General features: G+C 43.2%; 1 protein-coding gene across 3 annotated transcripts in view; it reads left to right on the forward strand.

The window, feature by feature from the left end:
- C1QTNF12 (C1q and TNF related 12) overlaps positions 1 to 17,235 on the forward strand; it is a 28,394-nt gene that overhangs the window by 3,483 nt on the left and 7,676 nt on the right. For 2 of the 3 annotated variants that reach the window (XM_056331063.1, XM_056331064.1), the window contains exons 4-8: positions 9,122 to 9,241; positions 10,427 to 10,538; positions 10,800 to 11,029; positions 15,567 to 15,675; positions 17,013 to 17,103. In XM_056331063.1, the coding sequence (XP_056187038.1) occupies positions 9,122 to 9,241; positions 10,427 to 10,538; positions 10,800 to 11,029; positions 15,567 to 15,675; positions 17,013 to 17,103 (662 nt within the window). The remainder of the gene's footprint in view (positions 1 to 9,121; positions 9,242 to 10,426; positions 10,539 to 10,799; positions 11,030 to 15,566; positions 15,676 to 17,012; positions 17,104 to 17,235) is intronic. The other variant, XM_056331065.1, reaches the window with a different exon arrangement.

The raw sequence follows: 17,235 nt of genomic DNA on the forward strand, positions 1-17,235 counted from the left end.
GTGCATAAGTGACAAGCGTAAGGCTGCATATATGAGACCTCGATGGCTGTAGCGAATGACTTGCTGGACTTTGTGAATTTTGCAGGGTAGGATCTGTCCAGTTACATCTTTGGGAGAATCACCCCAGGATGAAAGATGCAAAAATTTTCCAGTCAATTGATCAGTGCCCCCCAGAATCCTTTAAGATGAACACTTGCATAGAATGCTTGGGAGTAGGAGAGGGGAATCAGGGAATTAAAAGCAGGTCCTAGGATTAGAAGCAGGATGAAATGGAAGGGAGACTACAACACTGAGAAAGAAGGGAGTCTCCCCTACCACACAGCCTGCCTCCCTCCCTCCCTCCTCTGCTCACACAAAAATGTCCCTTGTTTCAAATGGAGGTGACCTCTAAAACATGACTTTGATCACAAACATTAGGGATGGCAGTCACTATAGCAATAGAGGAACAAACCTGTCAAAAATTGGGGCATGGCAGAGGGGGCAAGTTAGAACAATTGGGCTGACATTCTAAATATCCTATTCAATGCTATTGTGAGAGTAATTGGTTAAGGTTGGGCAAGTCTGGGAAACAATCCTCTACATAAAAAAGCTGGCTGCTGCACTTAAAATTATCATTAGGGGACTGTAAGCAGAGTTTCTGTAGCTAATTTTTTGCTGTGTATCACAGGGCTCTGTCAGGACAGGTTGTATACATGCTAAGTTCTTGAGGTGCTTATAATCAATCACTTTCTTCTACTCCTTCTAGCGCTGCTTCATTCTGCTTTTGCAAAAGGGGCTGGATATCTATCTGGTACAACTAAATTTCAGTCCATTCTGGAACTAATTTGGCTTGATGTAAAATGTATTGGACTGCAAGCAGAATATATTCTGACTGTAAAAGCAAGCAGAAACTGGTCCTGGTTAATTCTGCTATAGTCATACATCTACTATTGCTAGAAGAAACACAGTATTCATTTGAAGGCTAGTGGGCATTCATTAAAACAGACATTGTTTGGAAGCTGCAGTTTCTGTGTTGAAATACTTTGCTTTAAAATATCCATGGCAAAGGTTTGGCTGCAGTAAGAGCTGGTGAGGTCAGTGAAGGCAGGTTCTGTTGAGTAAGTATAGGATGAAACCAAATCTTTGATGTAAATGCTTATGAGCTCTGCTTGATATCCACTCCCAAATTTTGCACTGTGAAGTTTTCTCCTTGGAATCTATTTGAGGTTGACATCCAGGCTCTCTAGTTAAGTATTGCTTCTAAATGTCATGGGTGACTGTATTGTATTTATATTTATATATAGCACCTGCCCAAACTAAGGGATTATTTTACACATACTATAAATGCAATGCTTAAGGATTGTCACCATTTCTGGGGTCGTTGACAGTTGCCATTTACAGCAAAGCACCACAATTTGTATTCAGTTGAGGGAAGACGGAAAGTAATAGCGAAGCTCTCCTTACCTAACCTATCAAGCTAAAGGAACGTTGAAAGTGGAAGGCTGATCTCTTTGAGCTGTGAAGGTACTTCTGTGAGCAGTCTTGTTTCACTTTCCTGTACAGGGCATGCTTTCATGGAACAACAGCAGTGTCCCATTTCATTTCTCTACAGCACATAACAGGAAAGGTGGAATTTTTGTGGCCTTGTGCAGTAAAAATTAGGGCTGTGTTTACCTTGGAACGCTCTGCTGCCAGCTGGTAGGTTTATCAAAGCAGGAGGAGCAGGGAATGAAATACTAGCTGAGTAGTGTTTTTTATTCATACTATTGAAAAGGTAGATGTCTTTTCCTTCTAATTAAGCAAAACAATTTGGGACAAATTTCTTTTGGGAATTCTTTTCAAATAGGTGTGTAGAAAGCTCCCATTCAACATTCACGATGCATGAGTGAGTCATGTGGTGAAACCTCTACCTAAAACGGGGAAGCAGAAATCTCAAATCTCCTGATAAACCTGATATTTCCAAGGGAACTGTGTATTTGGTTTGTGGTTTTTTAAAAGTTTTTCTCCAGTCTTATCTTTGCTGAGTTGCTGTCAATGTGATGTGCTTGCAAGCACATGAGTTTTCTTCTCTGACACAGGTGTACTAAGAGAGAGCAGAATGTGAGTGATGGTTTTAATCTATTGGACCTTCTTAATTTGACTGTGTGGCTGAGTACCTGCAGCTGCCACTCGCCAGGCTTGCCTTCTCCTTTCCAGGCATAGATTTTGCCTTGCAGGACGTGGTAGCATGCTAACAGGGGTTAACGGTAGTAGATTGTCCACTGGCTATATAGAGTTGATGCTGACCAGGAGTTACCACTTGATACCTGGGCAGAGGGAATAAAGATGGAGCAGACTTTTGGTGCCCAGTGAAAGGACAAGAAGCAGTGGTTACAAGCTGAAGTACAGGAAATTCTGCTTAAATGTAAGGAAAAAAGCCTCTGTACCATGAGGATGGTCAAACACTGGAAAAGGCTGGTCAGAGAGGCTGCGGAGCATCCATCCTTGGAGACAGTCAAAACCTGACTGCACGTGGTCCAGAGTAACCTGTTCTAGTTCACCTGCTTGGAGCAGAGAGTGTTGAATTAAACAGCCTGTGCATGTCCCTTCCAGCTTCAGCTGTTCTGTGAGCTGCTTTTAGGGGTAGTTCAGCTAAGCAACTCAAAGACAGCATCCTAACCTGGGGAAAATTAATGACTCGGTGTCCCAGTGAAATTTCAGGGATGATTTGAGGTCAACAGGATTTTACCTTCAGTGGAAGAAATAGTGTAATATTTTGAAATTAGTTAGCCACTATATAGCTAAAGAGTCCTTGAAATTTTATTTTCTTTGTGATCCTTCTGTCTCTGTCAGGTATCTAGGGTCAGGTCTACCTGGTTTATGATGTAAATCTCTCTGAATGATTTCTTTGGGGCCTTTTGCTTCCCGTTGAAAACAGCAGCTGGTTCAGTGACATAGCACAGATTGCATTCCTCCACTGTAAAGAGATTTCAGTCTTAGCCTGAAGTGTGTGATTGCACGTGTAATTGAGAAAAGTATTTTTGTGGTCTGACAAGTGGTAAAGCCATGGGAGAGACTGGACTGTGGACCTGTCTGTAGCAGGAGATGTTATCTTTCATGTTTTGTATCTGTCATCACTGTCAGGCTTGTTATAGCCCTTCTAGTCCATAATATGCCAGAGCAAATAACAGGCTTCCTAGCAATTCCTCGTGGCCCATGTAAAATAACGTTGGATTCATATATCTGTGACTCGGCCTATCAGATAATTCAGTGCTTCGTCTCATTTCTCAGAGCTGTATATAAGATTTTTAAAGCTCATTATTAAATTATGTAGTCCTATATCAGATGTGGGTTTATGTACTACATGCATTACACTGCTCCTGTTCTGTTGGTGCTGCTCAGTTCCTCGCCTTTGTGGTGTCCCTCAAGACAGAACTTTACTGGTACATCCACGGGTGGCACTGGTTAACGTTGCAGCATGGCTAACACAGCACAAACATTCCTCACCCAGAATAGCTCTTGCTCATGCGAACTGTTCCATTAGATTAATTAAATTCATTATGGGTGTGGCTGCTGCAGGTACTTTGTGTTTAAGTGGAGGGGAGAAGCGTTTTGAGATAGCCATTTAGGGGAGTGAAGTATAACTTTTCAATCACAAAACATAGTGGGGAATTTAGGTAGGAATTCCATTTCGGATTTGGCTAAGATGCCAAACCTAACACTTCTGCTCTAGGGAAAATTCTTGAGAGATCTGTAAAAACCACAAGTGGTCAGGACCTTGGTTTTACATCTCATTAATAACCAAGAGTGTGTATAACCATAAGTTATTAGCAGCTGCCATAGGATTTTTCATGCTAAAAAACCAGTGGTCTGTCACTTTTTAACCTCTTCCAAGTAAAATACACTACTGAAATAAATAATTTGCTCCCAATTTCATAACAAAGCTGACAATACTCTTGCTGGTGTAAATCAGGTATAATAACATAGAAATTTGTGGATGAAGGTAATTGAAATGCTTAGTCGAGTCCATTTTGCAGCTGGCAAATGCTTAACTATTAAGCAAAGAATTCTTAAATATAATTCAATCCCAGATGGACAAATATGTAGGTAACTGAGCAAAACTTGCAGGGCAGTAACTTCAGACATAAAGGCTGTGGACTGGAATAGTTAGATATGTTCTTGGACACATCTCTGACTAATTGCAGGTGGAAAGGATGCTGTTTTCTGAAAAAATTGTAACCTTTTCATGCTTTCTTTCCATCCTGTTCCACCCTGAGAAACACTTAGGTGTGCCTGAGAACACTTTGAGATGCTCTCAGGTGTACAAGCTTGCTCACACGTCACGTTGATTTATTTTTTTTTGTTCATTCCAGTGTAGTTTTTAGCAGAGGTGCAGACTGGATCCCAGCATCCTTGAATTTCAGGAAAGTTCAGATACAGTTCAGAAATTTCTCAGGATCCAAACTCTGCTACTTGACTGTAGATTTTCTGCTAGCAGTTTCTTCCACGCTGGCTGAGTCTTGGCCAGAGACTGTGTGTGTCTCTGGGAAGTGCGTGCTGTTCTGGGAGTTAAAGCCAGAAAGAACCACAGGTTCTGTTTGCGTACAGCAGCCTAAATTACAGCTCAGCTTGTCTTTTTTTTTCTTTTTTTTTTTTTTTTTTTGTGAGGGAAGTTAGGGAGAGGGTGGGCTAATTTCTCGTCAGTCTTCTAAACTGGTTCTGAAGTGATAGGTAGGTGCCATTGTATTGGGATTCCAAGGTAATGTTAAAAGACCTGATTGAAAGTTCATTAAAAATTGCTGGCAAGGATTCTGTTGATTTTGGAGGTACTGTTTCAAGTGTTAAGGAGTAACCTGATTTCACTGTAGTTAAGGTGAGGATTCCTCCAGACTCCTGTAGGTTAGCTTTGCGCTGTAAACAGCACCCCAGGAGGGACAAGTCCCCTTTGCTGGGATTCCAAGGCTGTTCTCAGCCCTGACTGATACCTGAGTTGGCTGCAAGGTCTCTCTGGCTGCTGGAGGCTGCCGCTGCCAAGAAAAATAGAGGCTTGCATGCTTATTGCTGGGATTGCTCATGCATGCCATAGTAATTAAATAATAATACCACAAGGATGGAACATTCATTTTAACTGTCAATCATGCTTGGGCTGGAGAAATTGGGGAGTGCCATGACTGTCTTGTAGAGGGATTTGTAATTTAAGCAAGCCACTGGAGAGGTATGGGATTTTTATATTTATTTCTTTAAAAACTTCTGGAGTTCTTAATTTATTTTTCTGGGATGTGCCATCTGGATTTCTTTTTTCTCCCTGACAAGATGTCTGCTCTGGCCTGTTTCTTCACAGCTGGAGCTCCAGAAAGGCTGAGGACATCTGTTTGTCTTCACAGTTAATGATCAGAGTCTGCCCATGATTGCTGGCTTCTGCTTCTAGCTGGCCTGTTTCCTCCTTTTTGCAGTAGAGGGGAGTTTATGCCTGTCTTGGAGCCTGGTGGAAACCAGGAGTACTTGATTAGTCTCTTCCACATCTGCAGCAAATGCTGCATCCCAGCGCCTAAGACTCTGGTCTTGTGTGTGCTGTGCTCTGGAGACTGCACTGCTGAGTTCCTGCCACATGAGCCAGCTCTTTTTGAAGGATGAACTGATTTTATTTTCCTTTTCTCTACAACCCAGCTGTTCTTTCTCTGGCTTCTGTTACAGCACTGAGGGAGTACTCCATCCTGCCTGAGTTGGGTGCTTCCTTCTGTTTTGTCAACTGCACTGCAGCTTTACCACAGACCTGTCGGTCCCAGTCACTGGGACAAAAAGACATCTTCTCCCTTTGGGAAAAGCATGGGTAGGGTAGGCTTTTACCTGCTCTACATTTATGAGCTTTGTAAACTTCGATGCTCATAAATACAGTCCTCTGCAGGTGTGACCTCATGTGTGGTGATGCTGCACCTGCCTGCTTTCAGATGAAGTGGGGTAGGAAAGAACTAGCTTCTCCCATCAGAAATCATTACATCTTTACAGAACTCCCATAAATATATTTCATGTTTGTTGTAGAGATAAGCTGCACCTCATGTGCTGTTCTAAGAACTTTTCAAACTTTATGAACGTTTGCCTCTGGACTTGATGTAAATGTGGTACAATAGACGGAGAGGTTTGCACCAAAGGACTTTCCTGGCCTGTCTTTGACTTTTTTTACGCTTTGCAAAAATCTGCAGTCAAGCAATTTGTGGGAAGATGATAATGTTTTAGCGAGGTAACGAATTTCACAATGCCCGTGCTTTCCTGTGGTGCTCCATCTACATTACTTTCCAATGGAAAAAAAAGCTATTTAAGCCCTCAGTGCAGTAAATAAAAAAGGCAAATAGTAATTCAGCTAAAACAACCTACTAAAACCCTTTGACTAAACATGCGATTTACGGCTGACTGAAAATGTGGTTATAAACATTAAAGAGTCTGTTCAAGACTGATTTTTGGTACAGAAATAACAAACTAGATTGTTATGAATATGTGTCTTGCTCTCGTTTGCGATACGCGCTAAATTTGAGCACCAAGGCGAGTGGGCATAACCATATCTCTGGCTATCGTTAATTACAGTAGGATGCATGAATGATATGGTGAAATGTCTTGGGATGTCCTTGCTCTGGCTTAGAGCGCAGGTGGCAGCTACTCCAGACAGAATGTTGCAGAGGGGAGGATAAGTGGACTGCGTGAATACAGCAATTCAATAGGAGTAGATCTTCCTGTGGATTGCGTTTGAGCAGTAAATAACCTAAGATTATTTGCCAAATAGAGAAGATAGTTGGCTTCACAGGGGTGGAGATGTATATTTAACAAATACCCTTGCTCTGCTCACGACACATCGGATTTCTGGGGAGCTGGTTTGTACATCATACTCTGCTGGCTTGTAAATAATTTGTTGACCCAAGCTGTTTGAAATAAAGAGTTGTGATCACATCAGCTAAGAAATCTATGGACAAGTGCCTTGTACTACACCCATGTGCCTGGATGCGTGCCGGAGAGTGAGTTTTCCAGGCTCTGCATCAGCTTAGAAGCTCTGACATTCCTTACAGCCTCAAGCTGGAACTCCAGCAGACTTCTAAGATTTAATTTTCAAACGATTTATGCTGCGTGGGTTTTTGTCATAGCAGGTCACGCAGACTGTGGTCTTTTCTCCTCAAAATGGGTTTGCCCTGGCATTTCTAGCTAAAATTTGCAGTCCTCTGTCCAATTCCTGTTGCTCTCAGTGACGTATATTGTGGCTTTTGGGACCTCAGCTCTACCTGCATTCCAAAGGGTAATTGTTTCCTATGTGCTTCTGCAGTCTACTTGATGAAGGGGAATCTATGCTCATAAGTGGTACTAGAAATGTTATTAAAACTCAATAAAACTTAGCTGAGAAGTGGCAAGTGCTTTAGAGAGCCAAGTGAGACAGGTAAGGAGCAAATGTAGAGCGTTTGCTAACTCGGCTGTGCTGGAAGCACCTTGCAAGATCACTGAATGTAGAGCTATAGTGTCTGAGCTGCGGCAGAACCGTCTAGTGCTGTCAAACTAGTAGGAGCTTAACATCCAGGGGCAAACACTTTTAGATCTGAAAAGCGCACTGTTGACTGGCTTTGCTTCTATGCTTTTTCCACACCCATCTTGTTTTCTTCCTCCTGAATGGTGATAGATCAATATTGATTTACCTAATCTTATAATGGTCTAGGAATCGTTTCAAATATCATTCAACCCACTACTGCCTTGTGTTGCTTTCCTGCTGGAATTCTGATCTGTACCTGCTCTGTCTCACCAGGAGAAGAACAAAAACAGTTTTTCTGAATGAATTCCAGAAGTTTACAATAGGCATAGGGTGGGATTTTTGTTTATTTTAAAGATTTATTTTTTTTAAGTGTTCATTGCAGTTCTTCTCTGGCTTTTTCATTAATGGCTCTGGATAATTAAGCATGGTTTGTGAAATTCTGGGAGGGCTTGTGCTTTTATCCTCACCATGAAGGACATTTGGGAGGCTGGTGTGCCAGCAGATTGGAACCTCCCTAGCCAACTGCTAGTTGCTCTCGACAAGAGCAGGGCAGGATATTGACAACCAATGATTTCTGGTACCTTTTTTCAGTCTAAAGTTAGAAGTTAATTTCCTAGCCTAGGAGAAAAACAACAGGTATGGCTATTTGACCACTTACTTCTGGTTGTCTCTGGGAGGTGAGTAATGGGAACGAGGGAGTCCAATGGGAAGGGGATCCAAATTCATAAAGACAGATCCTCTCTTCTGTCCAGACTTTGTTTAGAAGGGATCCAGGACTAGGCACTTCAATGTCAAAGCTTCCCTAGATAATTTCTCTATGGCTATGATACAGTTGCAGAATGCAGGAGTGGGCAAGGTAGTTGAATTTGCCAACAGACATCTTTTCTGTGATCGGACATGTACTTCATTTCTCATTGTGATTTTGTTTTTTTCTGTGTGCACATTTGTCACTCTGCAGCCTGTGATTTGAAAGTTGTGGAGCATTTCAAATGTTTCTGTACATTTTAATCTCCCTGTATTGCTTGACTGATCCAGCTGATAAATGTCAGATGCCAGTAGTGAACAATCTCTGGCATCTGGGCAGGTTTTCTGTGGCACATATTAGGACTTTCAGAGGGCTGAGAGTCTCAGAAGCTTGAGAAAGGTCTCTGAGGTGCACTGGTTCCCAGCTCTTGGCTCTAACTGATTTCTTAAGCAAAGGAAGATGGGAGGCCCTGCAGGTAATAGCTTATTAAGTTATGAAAAGGCATTTTGATGTTTTAAGTGCAGCATCTTCTGGCTTTTGGGACATTTCTGCTGGCAGGCTTAGCCTGCAACTTATGAAGAAAAAAATCCCACTCTAATGGGACTCTTTGGAAGGCTGGTGTCTTTCATACACTGTGTCAGAGCTCAGACTGAAGTACTACCCTGCATTTGCAATGCTCCTGTAAATGAAGACAAAGTGGCATGGTACTGGATAATCCAAACTGAATTGCTTGTTACAGAAGTGTAAAATTCCATTTTATCCCACCTTCAATGTCCTCCCAAATGCAGTACATCTGGATCAAGGATGTGGTTTAGGCAGCAGACAACAGTTTGGTCTGGAAACTTTGCCTTCCCTGAATCCATGTATTGGCTAGAGGTACGATGATACCAGTCTTTGCTCTTGTTTCTCTTTAGATCCTAGAATCTCCAGATCCTCGAATCACAGATCCACGGCGGACCTGGATCTCCTTTGTTCACCGCCCAGATGATGGCAATACCTCTAAAAGGAGATGCAAAGGGAAAGACAAGAAATTAGTAGGTTATTGCTATATCGCCCTCAGCTAATAAATGTGCAGTGTGGCTTCCCTTCTCACTACTGATACGCAAGGTGTTTTGTATACTCCAGCTTTTGCCTTCTCACCCCAGAGTGTGCTGCTTTTTCATTTGTGTGTTTAATTTCTCAGAGTATTTTGGACAAGTCTGAGGCAAAGAGTGCTATATGCTTTGTAAGTTAAGGTGTGTGAATTCCACTGTCAACATTCATTTTTGTTTAAACCAGCTGTTTCTTGGACTGAGCCTTTTTTTGTGTGTGGTTTTTTTTCTCCTGCTCAGTAGAAATAAAATTAATGTTTTTTTCTTCCACTAGATAAAGTCCAAGTATCCCAAAGGATATATTAAGCAAGGTGTGGACAAGTTGTTTATTTCAAAATAATGAGTTACTGATCATCTGCTGAGTGATGCTTGATCATGTGTGGACTTCTAATCTGCTGCTTAGATAATCTTGAATGCTTTTAATGATAACGCTGTTAATGATTTCCTTTTTTTTTCTTAGTGAGCTGATAGACAGGAGTGCTTCCATGCAGGTTTACTGCATTTCAGTTGAGGAAACAGGAACTCTTGGGAACCATATACATCAGAATAGCTTTGATAACGCTGCTGCATGTTTGTACTGCTAGTTTAAAGCTCTAATGTGTGTGTGGCTAATTTTTACAGGTGTTATGAATGAACTGTTTAATTTTTTTTGAGAGCTCTACTGTCACACCAAATGTTCATGTATGTGATCATTATGTCTGAGCAATGTATATTAAATAACGTAATAATGTGGCTAGATAGCTATTTTAGTTAGTGAATAGACAGAATAAGTGTAAAAGTATGATACTTTGGTGATAGGAGAAGATACAGCAGTGGCAAACTTAGTCTTGTGCCTGTTGTTGTGCTTTGCACTGTATATATGTACTTCAAGGACCAGCTAGTGTTTACCTGAGCAAAGTTTATCCTCCCACATAAAGATGTGAGTAGATTCCAAGTGCTGGAATTCACAGCTGGCTGGAGAGTCAGTTTAAGACTTACTGCATCAGGCCTGTCGTTGGACTGATAGTGGAGGGGGCTGCTCACGTGGCTGACAGCCCTGTAGGACTGGCTCATGGCTGAGAGAATTTGTGGTCTGTCAGTGCAACTGCCTGGTTCAATTCACATGTTTTTCTTTGGTTACTTCCTTAGCGTGGCCTTGTTGGGCCCCCAGGACCTCCCGGTCCCCAGGGACCTCCAGGAGCACCTGGTGCTGAAGTCACCCGGGAAGTCCTTCTGCAGGAGTTTAAGGAAATATTAAAAGGTAAAGACTGTGAGAGCTTTGTGCTTTTGTGGTATGCTTCTGTTGGTGAACGCCATGGCAAATAAAGAACTGGCTTTGCAAACGTTTACCTTAAAGCATTCCCCTATCCGGCAGTCAAAATTTTGGAAAAATGTTTCCTCAGGGCTGCTTAGTTTGAGTCGAAGAGTTAAGTGCAGAAGTCTAATCACACAACTAATGGCTTCATAGACCAGGCTCTTAAACTAAGCCTTTATTTTCCTGTACCTTTTCTTTTCTTCCCAGAAGCCATTGAGCGTCGAGCATCCCTGGCTATTTCAGCCCATCCTAGCCAGCTGCCTCCACTCCTGCTCTCCTTGGAGGAAGTTTCGCCCCACAGACGTGTAGAGGAGGCATTCCATTGCAAGCTAAAAGGACAAGTCATTGTAGATAAGAAGACCCTGGTAGAACTTCAGAACTTCCAGTCGGTGAGAAGGGATTACAGACTGAACCTGTGCAACTCCACAACAGCCATTGTGCGTAGATCAGCTGTAGTTCCCCCAGTCTGCAAAGCTGCTAGGTGGCTGTGTAGATAAAGGTGTTTCCCAAAAGGGCAGACTAATCCCAGAAGCACATCCCAGGCTTGGCTGCTATGAATATAGCACTACCTTTTCTGTGATTGACAGAAGTAAGATCTCGTAGGGTGATTTCAGCACTGAAGCTCAGCTGCAGTGAGATGGACATTTAACTCTGAGTCCTCTCCTTCCTGACAAGCCCAAGAGGCAGACTTTCTGCCTTCTCTTGCAGCCCAGCTGAATCTCATTACAGTTCTTACTGAAGTTCTAACAGGTCTGTGCAAGAGAGGGCTGTCTCACAGGTCCGAACAGCAGTCAGGTTTTTTTATTTCAGTTAATGATGGAGAAAGACTTGTCCATGTTTGGCATTAGTCTGAAGGATCTGTTCTTTTTTACAGTGCACACCCTGTTTAATTCCAGAGTAACGTTCAAGTGCAGAAAAATGTCAGAGGCAGACAGAAGCCATTGGTTTGGTTATGGATTCGTGAGCCCAAATAAGAGCCATCGTTTTGTTAGATGGGCCAGTCCTGATGCTCAAATTCTTTACATAATGTCTTATCGAAGACTAATAAATGTTAACTGTATAATTTTGTTATAGTCATGTTACAATGACAAGCACGCCAGCATGGGATGCTGTCGGTAGTTATAAGCATGGTTACAAGCAAGCTGTTGAATTGATATTAAAACTTTTACTAGCCATTTCTGATCCAGCGGCGAATAGGATCTGAATTGGAAGTATAAATGTTAGGCAAAGTAATAGCTAAAAACAAACAGCTGCTTGGTAGCTGAGGAGACTTATTCTAGACTTTGGAATCACAAAGCCTATCTAATACCACAAGGCCTTCAGACACATGGTTGCTTTTGTGATGTGACAAGAGTTTGAAGAATATAAACAAGGAATATGGCTTTCCATCAGCAGCATTTGCTAACACTGTCCATGTAGTACGGTGCTGAGCTTCCCTCCCAGCTGCTCCGAGTCCCGTTTCTGAGGAATCCTGTCCAGCAGATCCTTTCCTATGAAGCAGTTTTGCTGCTAGGACTTCTCACAGCTGCGGGACTAGAGGCAGGGGCTGTGTTCTAAATAGGGTGCTTTCCTGGATCTTTCCCAAATACACTTGTGGAAGCCTGGTTTGACAGCACTGTGGGTGCTGGCACAGAGGCAAGATTGTACTTGAAGTGTGGGCAGGGCTAGAGAGATCTGCTGCCTCATTAATTAGGAGGGAAAATGTGAATAAAGACATCTCAGCCATCAGTGCGTAGGCTGATGCTTCCCATGCTTTGTTATCATATGCCTAGCTTCTTTCTAATTGCTTCTGGCCCTGAAGCTGATGTGGGAGGGCTGGCAGGCCTCTGGATGCCAGCCTTTCATTTCAGCTTTGGGACAAGAAGTGTCTGGTTTTAGCTTGTGCTCTGATATAGGGGAATTTAGCAGGGAGGGAGACAGGGGATGCTCTTGCAAAGATGAAAACATTGACTTTAAACAACCCAAGCAGGGGGGAAAGAGATCATTCCCCTCCCTCCATTCTGTCAGTTTAATAGTGTGAAGAAGCCAACAGTTTGATACTTCTCAGGGAAATGACAGGGGTTGACTAATTTTCCTGGATTTGGACTTTACCCAAAGCATTTTGAGATAGTGGAAAGAACCTGTGTTGAGAAACAGCCTATCACTACTATATTCTGTCATTTGAGTGTGTTGTCCAAGTCACTCTCACCTTGAGTGTTGAGAGAGCACAATGGTTTTCTCATCCTTCCATGCTATATTTCCTCCAAGAATGTTCCCTCCCCCTCTTGGTCTCACAATTTCCTTGATATCTGGAACGAAACATGTGATACTCCTTTCCCCACACCTCTTCCTCCTCTGCCTCCTGCTTTGAGGTTTCTGATGGTTGCCTTTTCCAGAAGCTCTCAGAAAGGTACGTGACACAGCAAGAACGGAAGTAACTGGAGCTTCTGACAGGCCATGGAAGTGGGATTTCTCTGGGGCCCAGGAACGTTACTGGAACCAGATCATTTAAGGCTAAGATGGCCTACGTGCTTTTTTTTCATGGTGAAAGATCCCAGAAGGACTCCTGGTGTCTCCTGTGCCTTGAGGTCAGGCTAAATGTCTACCTTTTGGCAGCTGAATTTTGTTGCTGCTTCAGGAAATTGGTGCATCCCTTGTTCATTGTGGTTGCTGTGCAGGCTGTGTATCCTGTTCTTTAATAACAGATAAGTCAGCGCATTGCTTTCCACAGCATTTGTCACTGAAAAGTGATACTGGCTGTTCATATCTCAAATCTTGGTGCATGGCTTCTGTTTTCCACCTGGAAGTAAACGATGGAGTGTACGAGGGAGATGTGGGGATAGGAGCTGAACTGAGGCAGAGGAGCTGAGCTTGGTTTGTACAGAATGACTAGACACTAGTTTATTTGCTTTTGGTCTGAAATAACTGTGTGCAAACAGTTTCTCAGATATAAATCCCTGCAGTGTCTGAAGCAGCTAGGTGAGTATGCTGCTGTGAGGCAGCAAATGCAGCAAGGAGCTCTAATTGGCGTAGGGTTTAATGGAATATTTTGCCCAGAGAACCTCTCCCTGCATTGTCTATTTCTATGAGCAAAAGAATAACAAAGCCACAGAGGGCATGAAGAAACAGGAATGTTTTATCAGCGATAATTTACTGGTGCCTAAAATTGCCTTCCACGCTCAGCCAGTGGTTTTGGAATTATGTTGCTGATTCTGCTAATAGCTGTAACAAGAAAGGAATGAATTAACTATACATTATTAACTATGCAGTACAGCTTTACACATATACAGGGCTTGGATCTGCTCTTTCAGTGAGGTAAATCTGAAACAGCATTACCAAAAATGATATAGCATAAGAGCACATAGTCTTTGTTAGGTTGGCTGTTGTCTGTGCACGTCCTTTTGTGTGTGTTTCTGTGCACAAGCACACATTAGTGCCCACTGATAAACACAGGGACTTAGAAATTACTGTACAAAATGTCGTTGTTCTGCAGTTCATTATTACAGTTTTCCCATTATACTTATGTGATCTTATAAGAAGTGCCACTACAGTTGCACATGGATAAATTTTTACCATGGTATGCATACATAAAACATTTCTAGAAAAGTTCTGTGAAATTTTTAAAATACAGCTAGATCTTGGTAAACAAGGACTGGGAATTATCCTGTTGTGACCCTTGCCTGGGATGTGCAGGTTCACTCCTACCATGTAGTAACTATCTAAACAAACACCACCAGACCCCAATATTTGCAGCTTTACACCGTTTAAAAGAGAAAGCTAAATAAATTATTTCTACCCTGCACTGTGAAAGCTCGCAATTTCTGGCTGTGATGAACCGTAATGGGGAGGCAATTAACTTCCTCTCATACTTGAACAAAGGTGTTCCACTACTTTTTTTTTTTTTTTTCCCTAGTGTAGTAGCACCTGTGGCAGCACTGCTCCAGATTTGTTCACCACGTCTTAGGCCCGTTTTGCCAGCTGGTATTGGAAAGAATGTCCAAATGCTGGGTTATTGAGATCGCTAAATTATGTATTTGTGCATGTTTTGGGGATATAGCAGTATGTGTGCCTTTACCAAGTCAGACTTGAACAGCTCTTCTGTCCTGTAAGACCAATGTGGGGCAAATGTCTCAGGACAGCATCCATGGGGATGCGTTCACATTGCACAGAATGCCCTTGCGGTGGAAGCAGAGTCTGACTAATGTGCTTTCTTGGCCCGTTGAAGCCACTCCTGCTTCTCCCCAGCTCTAGCCAAATTCATGAGGCAGGCCAAAACAAACAATAAACATTTCTTGCAGGGTTTATTTTAGTCTGAGTCAGATAATCTGCTGTGAGTTTGACTTAAGACTGCTTCCTTGCCATGAGGAGAAGCTGCATGCTATTTACTAGTTTTTTGCCTATTCTGTAGAATCCAAGGCTAGAACAAAATGAAACTAAACATGGAATCTTTAAGAATCCAAGCTGTCGTTCTTTAACAGTATCAAAGCCACCTGACTTAAACCTAAAGTGGGTAGAAAACCTCTGGAGACCCATACAAGTGTTTTCTCTGTACTTGTATCACAAAAACAGTGTATGAGGTTCCAGGTTTTTGAGCCCGGGGACACTGCTCGGCCCCATTTAGGAAGTCTTTGGGAGTAGTAGGGACCTCTTGACTCAAAAAATGCGAGATCTTGTGTAGCAGAACATCAGTGGAGGCTAGAGGCCACTAGGACCAGCAGAGCATAGGGATGCAGTAAGCACAGTCTGAGTCAAGGTAAACTGGAACAGTCTGGCAATCAGCAAAAAGGGCATCTTCATGTCTCATACTGATCGTTTCGCCTTTTGTGAGCATCAAATGCTGAGAGTGCCCATCTGGCAGGTGTGTTCTGGGGAGATAAGCCTCACAAATTTTTTCAGCTTTGTTCTCATGCATGTAAGCTTGTTCTTTGTCACAGGCAGAGGCAATTGTTGAGAGTGCTGGGGATTTCATCAAGGTCTGGTTTTCTCATTTTACAGCCTCTGGCCAAAGGAGCTTTTCTCCGGGGGACGGGATTAAATCTGGCAACAGGACGTTTCACAGCACCTGTGTCTGGCATCTACCAGTTTTCAGCTAATGTCCACATTGGTGAGTGTTGTCCACAGAAACCTTTTCTGTACTGCCTGAGAGCTGCAGGAAGGAGTCCTGGAGAACTCCCTGGGTCCCGTTTGATTTAAAGTATGTGCAATGCCAGCCCTTTGCAGTGAGCTTTCCCTTTGGTACCATGACCCAGACCCCTGTCCTTAGAGCTGGGTGCTTCCCCAGACCGACAGCCACAGCAAGCTCCTCCGTGCAAACCAAACAAATCAATACTTCTTATGGAGATGAGTTTAGGGACCAAATATATTCATGTGCAGAGAACTTAGGGCTTCCATAAAAGACCTTAGAAGAAATGAAGATGGAGAACTGCATCAAGGCAGTTCTGATTGTGTTTTGTCACCAGTGCGTTTGTTCAATGGTTTTTAATTATTCAGTGATGAAGTATTTTATAATCTAACACCAGAAGGGTGCTTTCCTGATAAGTTTTGGTGGGTTGACCCTGACTGGATGCCAGGTGCCCACCAAAGCCCCCTCCTCAGCTGGACAGGGGAGAGAATATGTAACAAAAGGCTTGTGGGTCAAGGTGAGGACAGGGAGAGATTGGTCACCAGTTACTGTCACAGGCGAAACAGACTGGACTTGGGGAAAAATAAATTTAATTTATTGCCAATGAAATCAGAGTAGGATAATGACAAATAAAACCAAAATCTTAAAACACCTTCCCCCAATCCCACCTTTGTTCTTGGGCTGAACTTTACTCCTGATTTCTCCTCTCTCCCAGCAGCACAGGGCATGGTGGTTTTGGTCTGGTCACCAGATGTTGGTTTTGCCTCTTCCTCCTCAAAGGGAGGACTCCTCACACTCTTCCCCTGCTCCAGCCTGGGCTCCTCTCTCCATGGGGCCAGAGGTCCTGCCAGGAGCCTGCTCCAGCATGGCCTTCCCATGGATCACAGCCTCCTCTGGGCATCCCCCTGCTGCGACGTGGGGTCCTCCACAGGCTGCAGGTGGAGATGGGCTCCACTGTTAAGCCCCATGGGCTGAGGGGCACAGCCTGCCTCACCATGGTCTTCATCACAGGCTGCCAGGGAATCTCTGCTCTGGTGCCTGGAGCATCTCCTGCCCTCTGCACTGACCTGGGGGGCTGCAGGTCCATCTCATAGCCGGCTGGTGCTGGCCCACCATAACAAATCAAAGTTGGACGTAAGAAACTGCTAGAAGCTTCCCCTACAGAAGCCACCCCTATAGCCCCCCTCTACTAAAACCTTCACGTGCAAACCCAATACAGGAGTCACAAGGTTACTGGTGTCTCTGTTAAGCCAAGCACCAGCAACTGGTGGTCTGCTATGTTGTGAAAGTGCTTATATTCCTTCCACTGCTTTCCCTAGACCACAGTGAGTTGAAGAGTAAAGTCCAACTCCGAGCCAGAGATAATGTCCGAGTGTTGATCTGCATTGAATCTCTGTGCCACCGATACACGTGAGTTACTGCGATGCTGTCTTGACAATTATTTTTCTCAGATGGGCCGATGTTTCAACCAACTGTGGAAATCAGGTTCACCAACAGTGAATTTTATATGATAAATGTTTGTAGAACTTTTCTGAAGAGTGA

This window comes from Falco biarmicus, chromosome 3, assembly GCF_023638135.1.
Source record: "Falco biarmicus isolate bFalBia1 chromosome 3, bFalBia1.pri, whole genome shotgun sequence".
Lineage (NCBI taxonomy): Eukaryota > Metazoa > Chordata > Aves > Falconiformes > Falconidae > Falco > Falco biarmicus.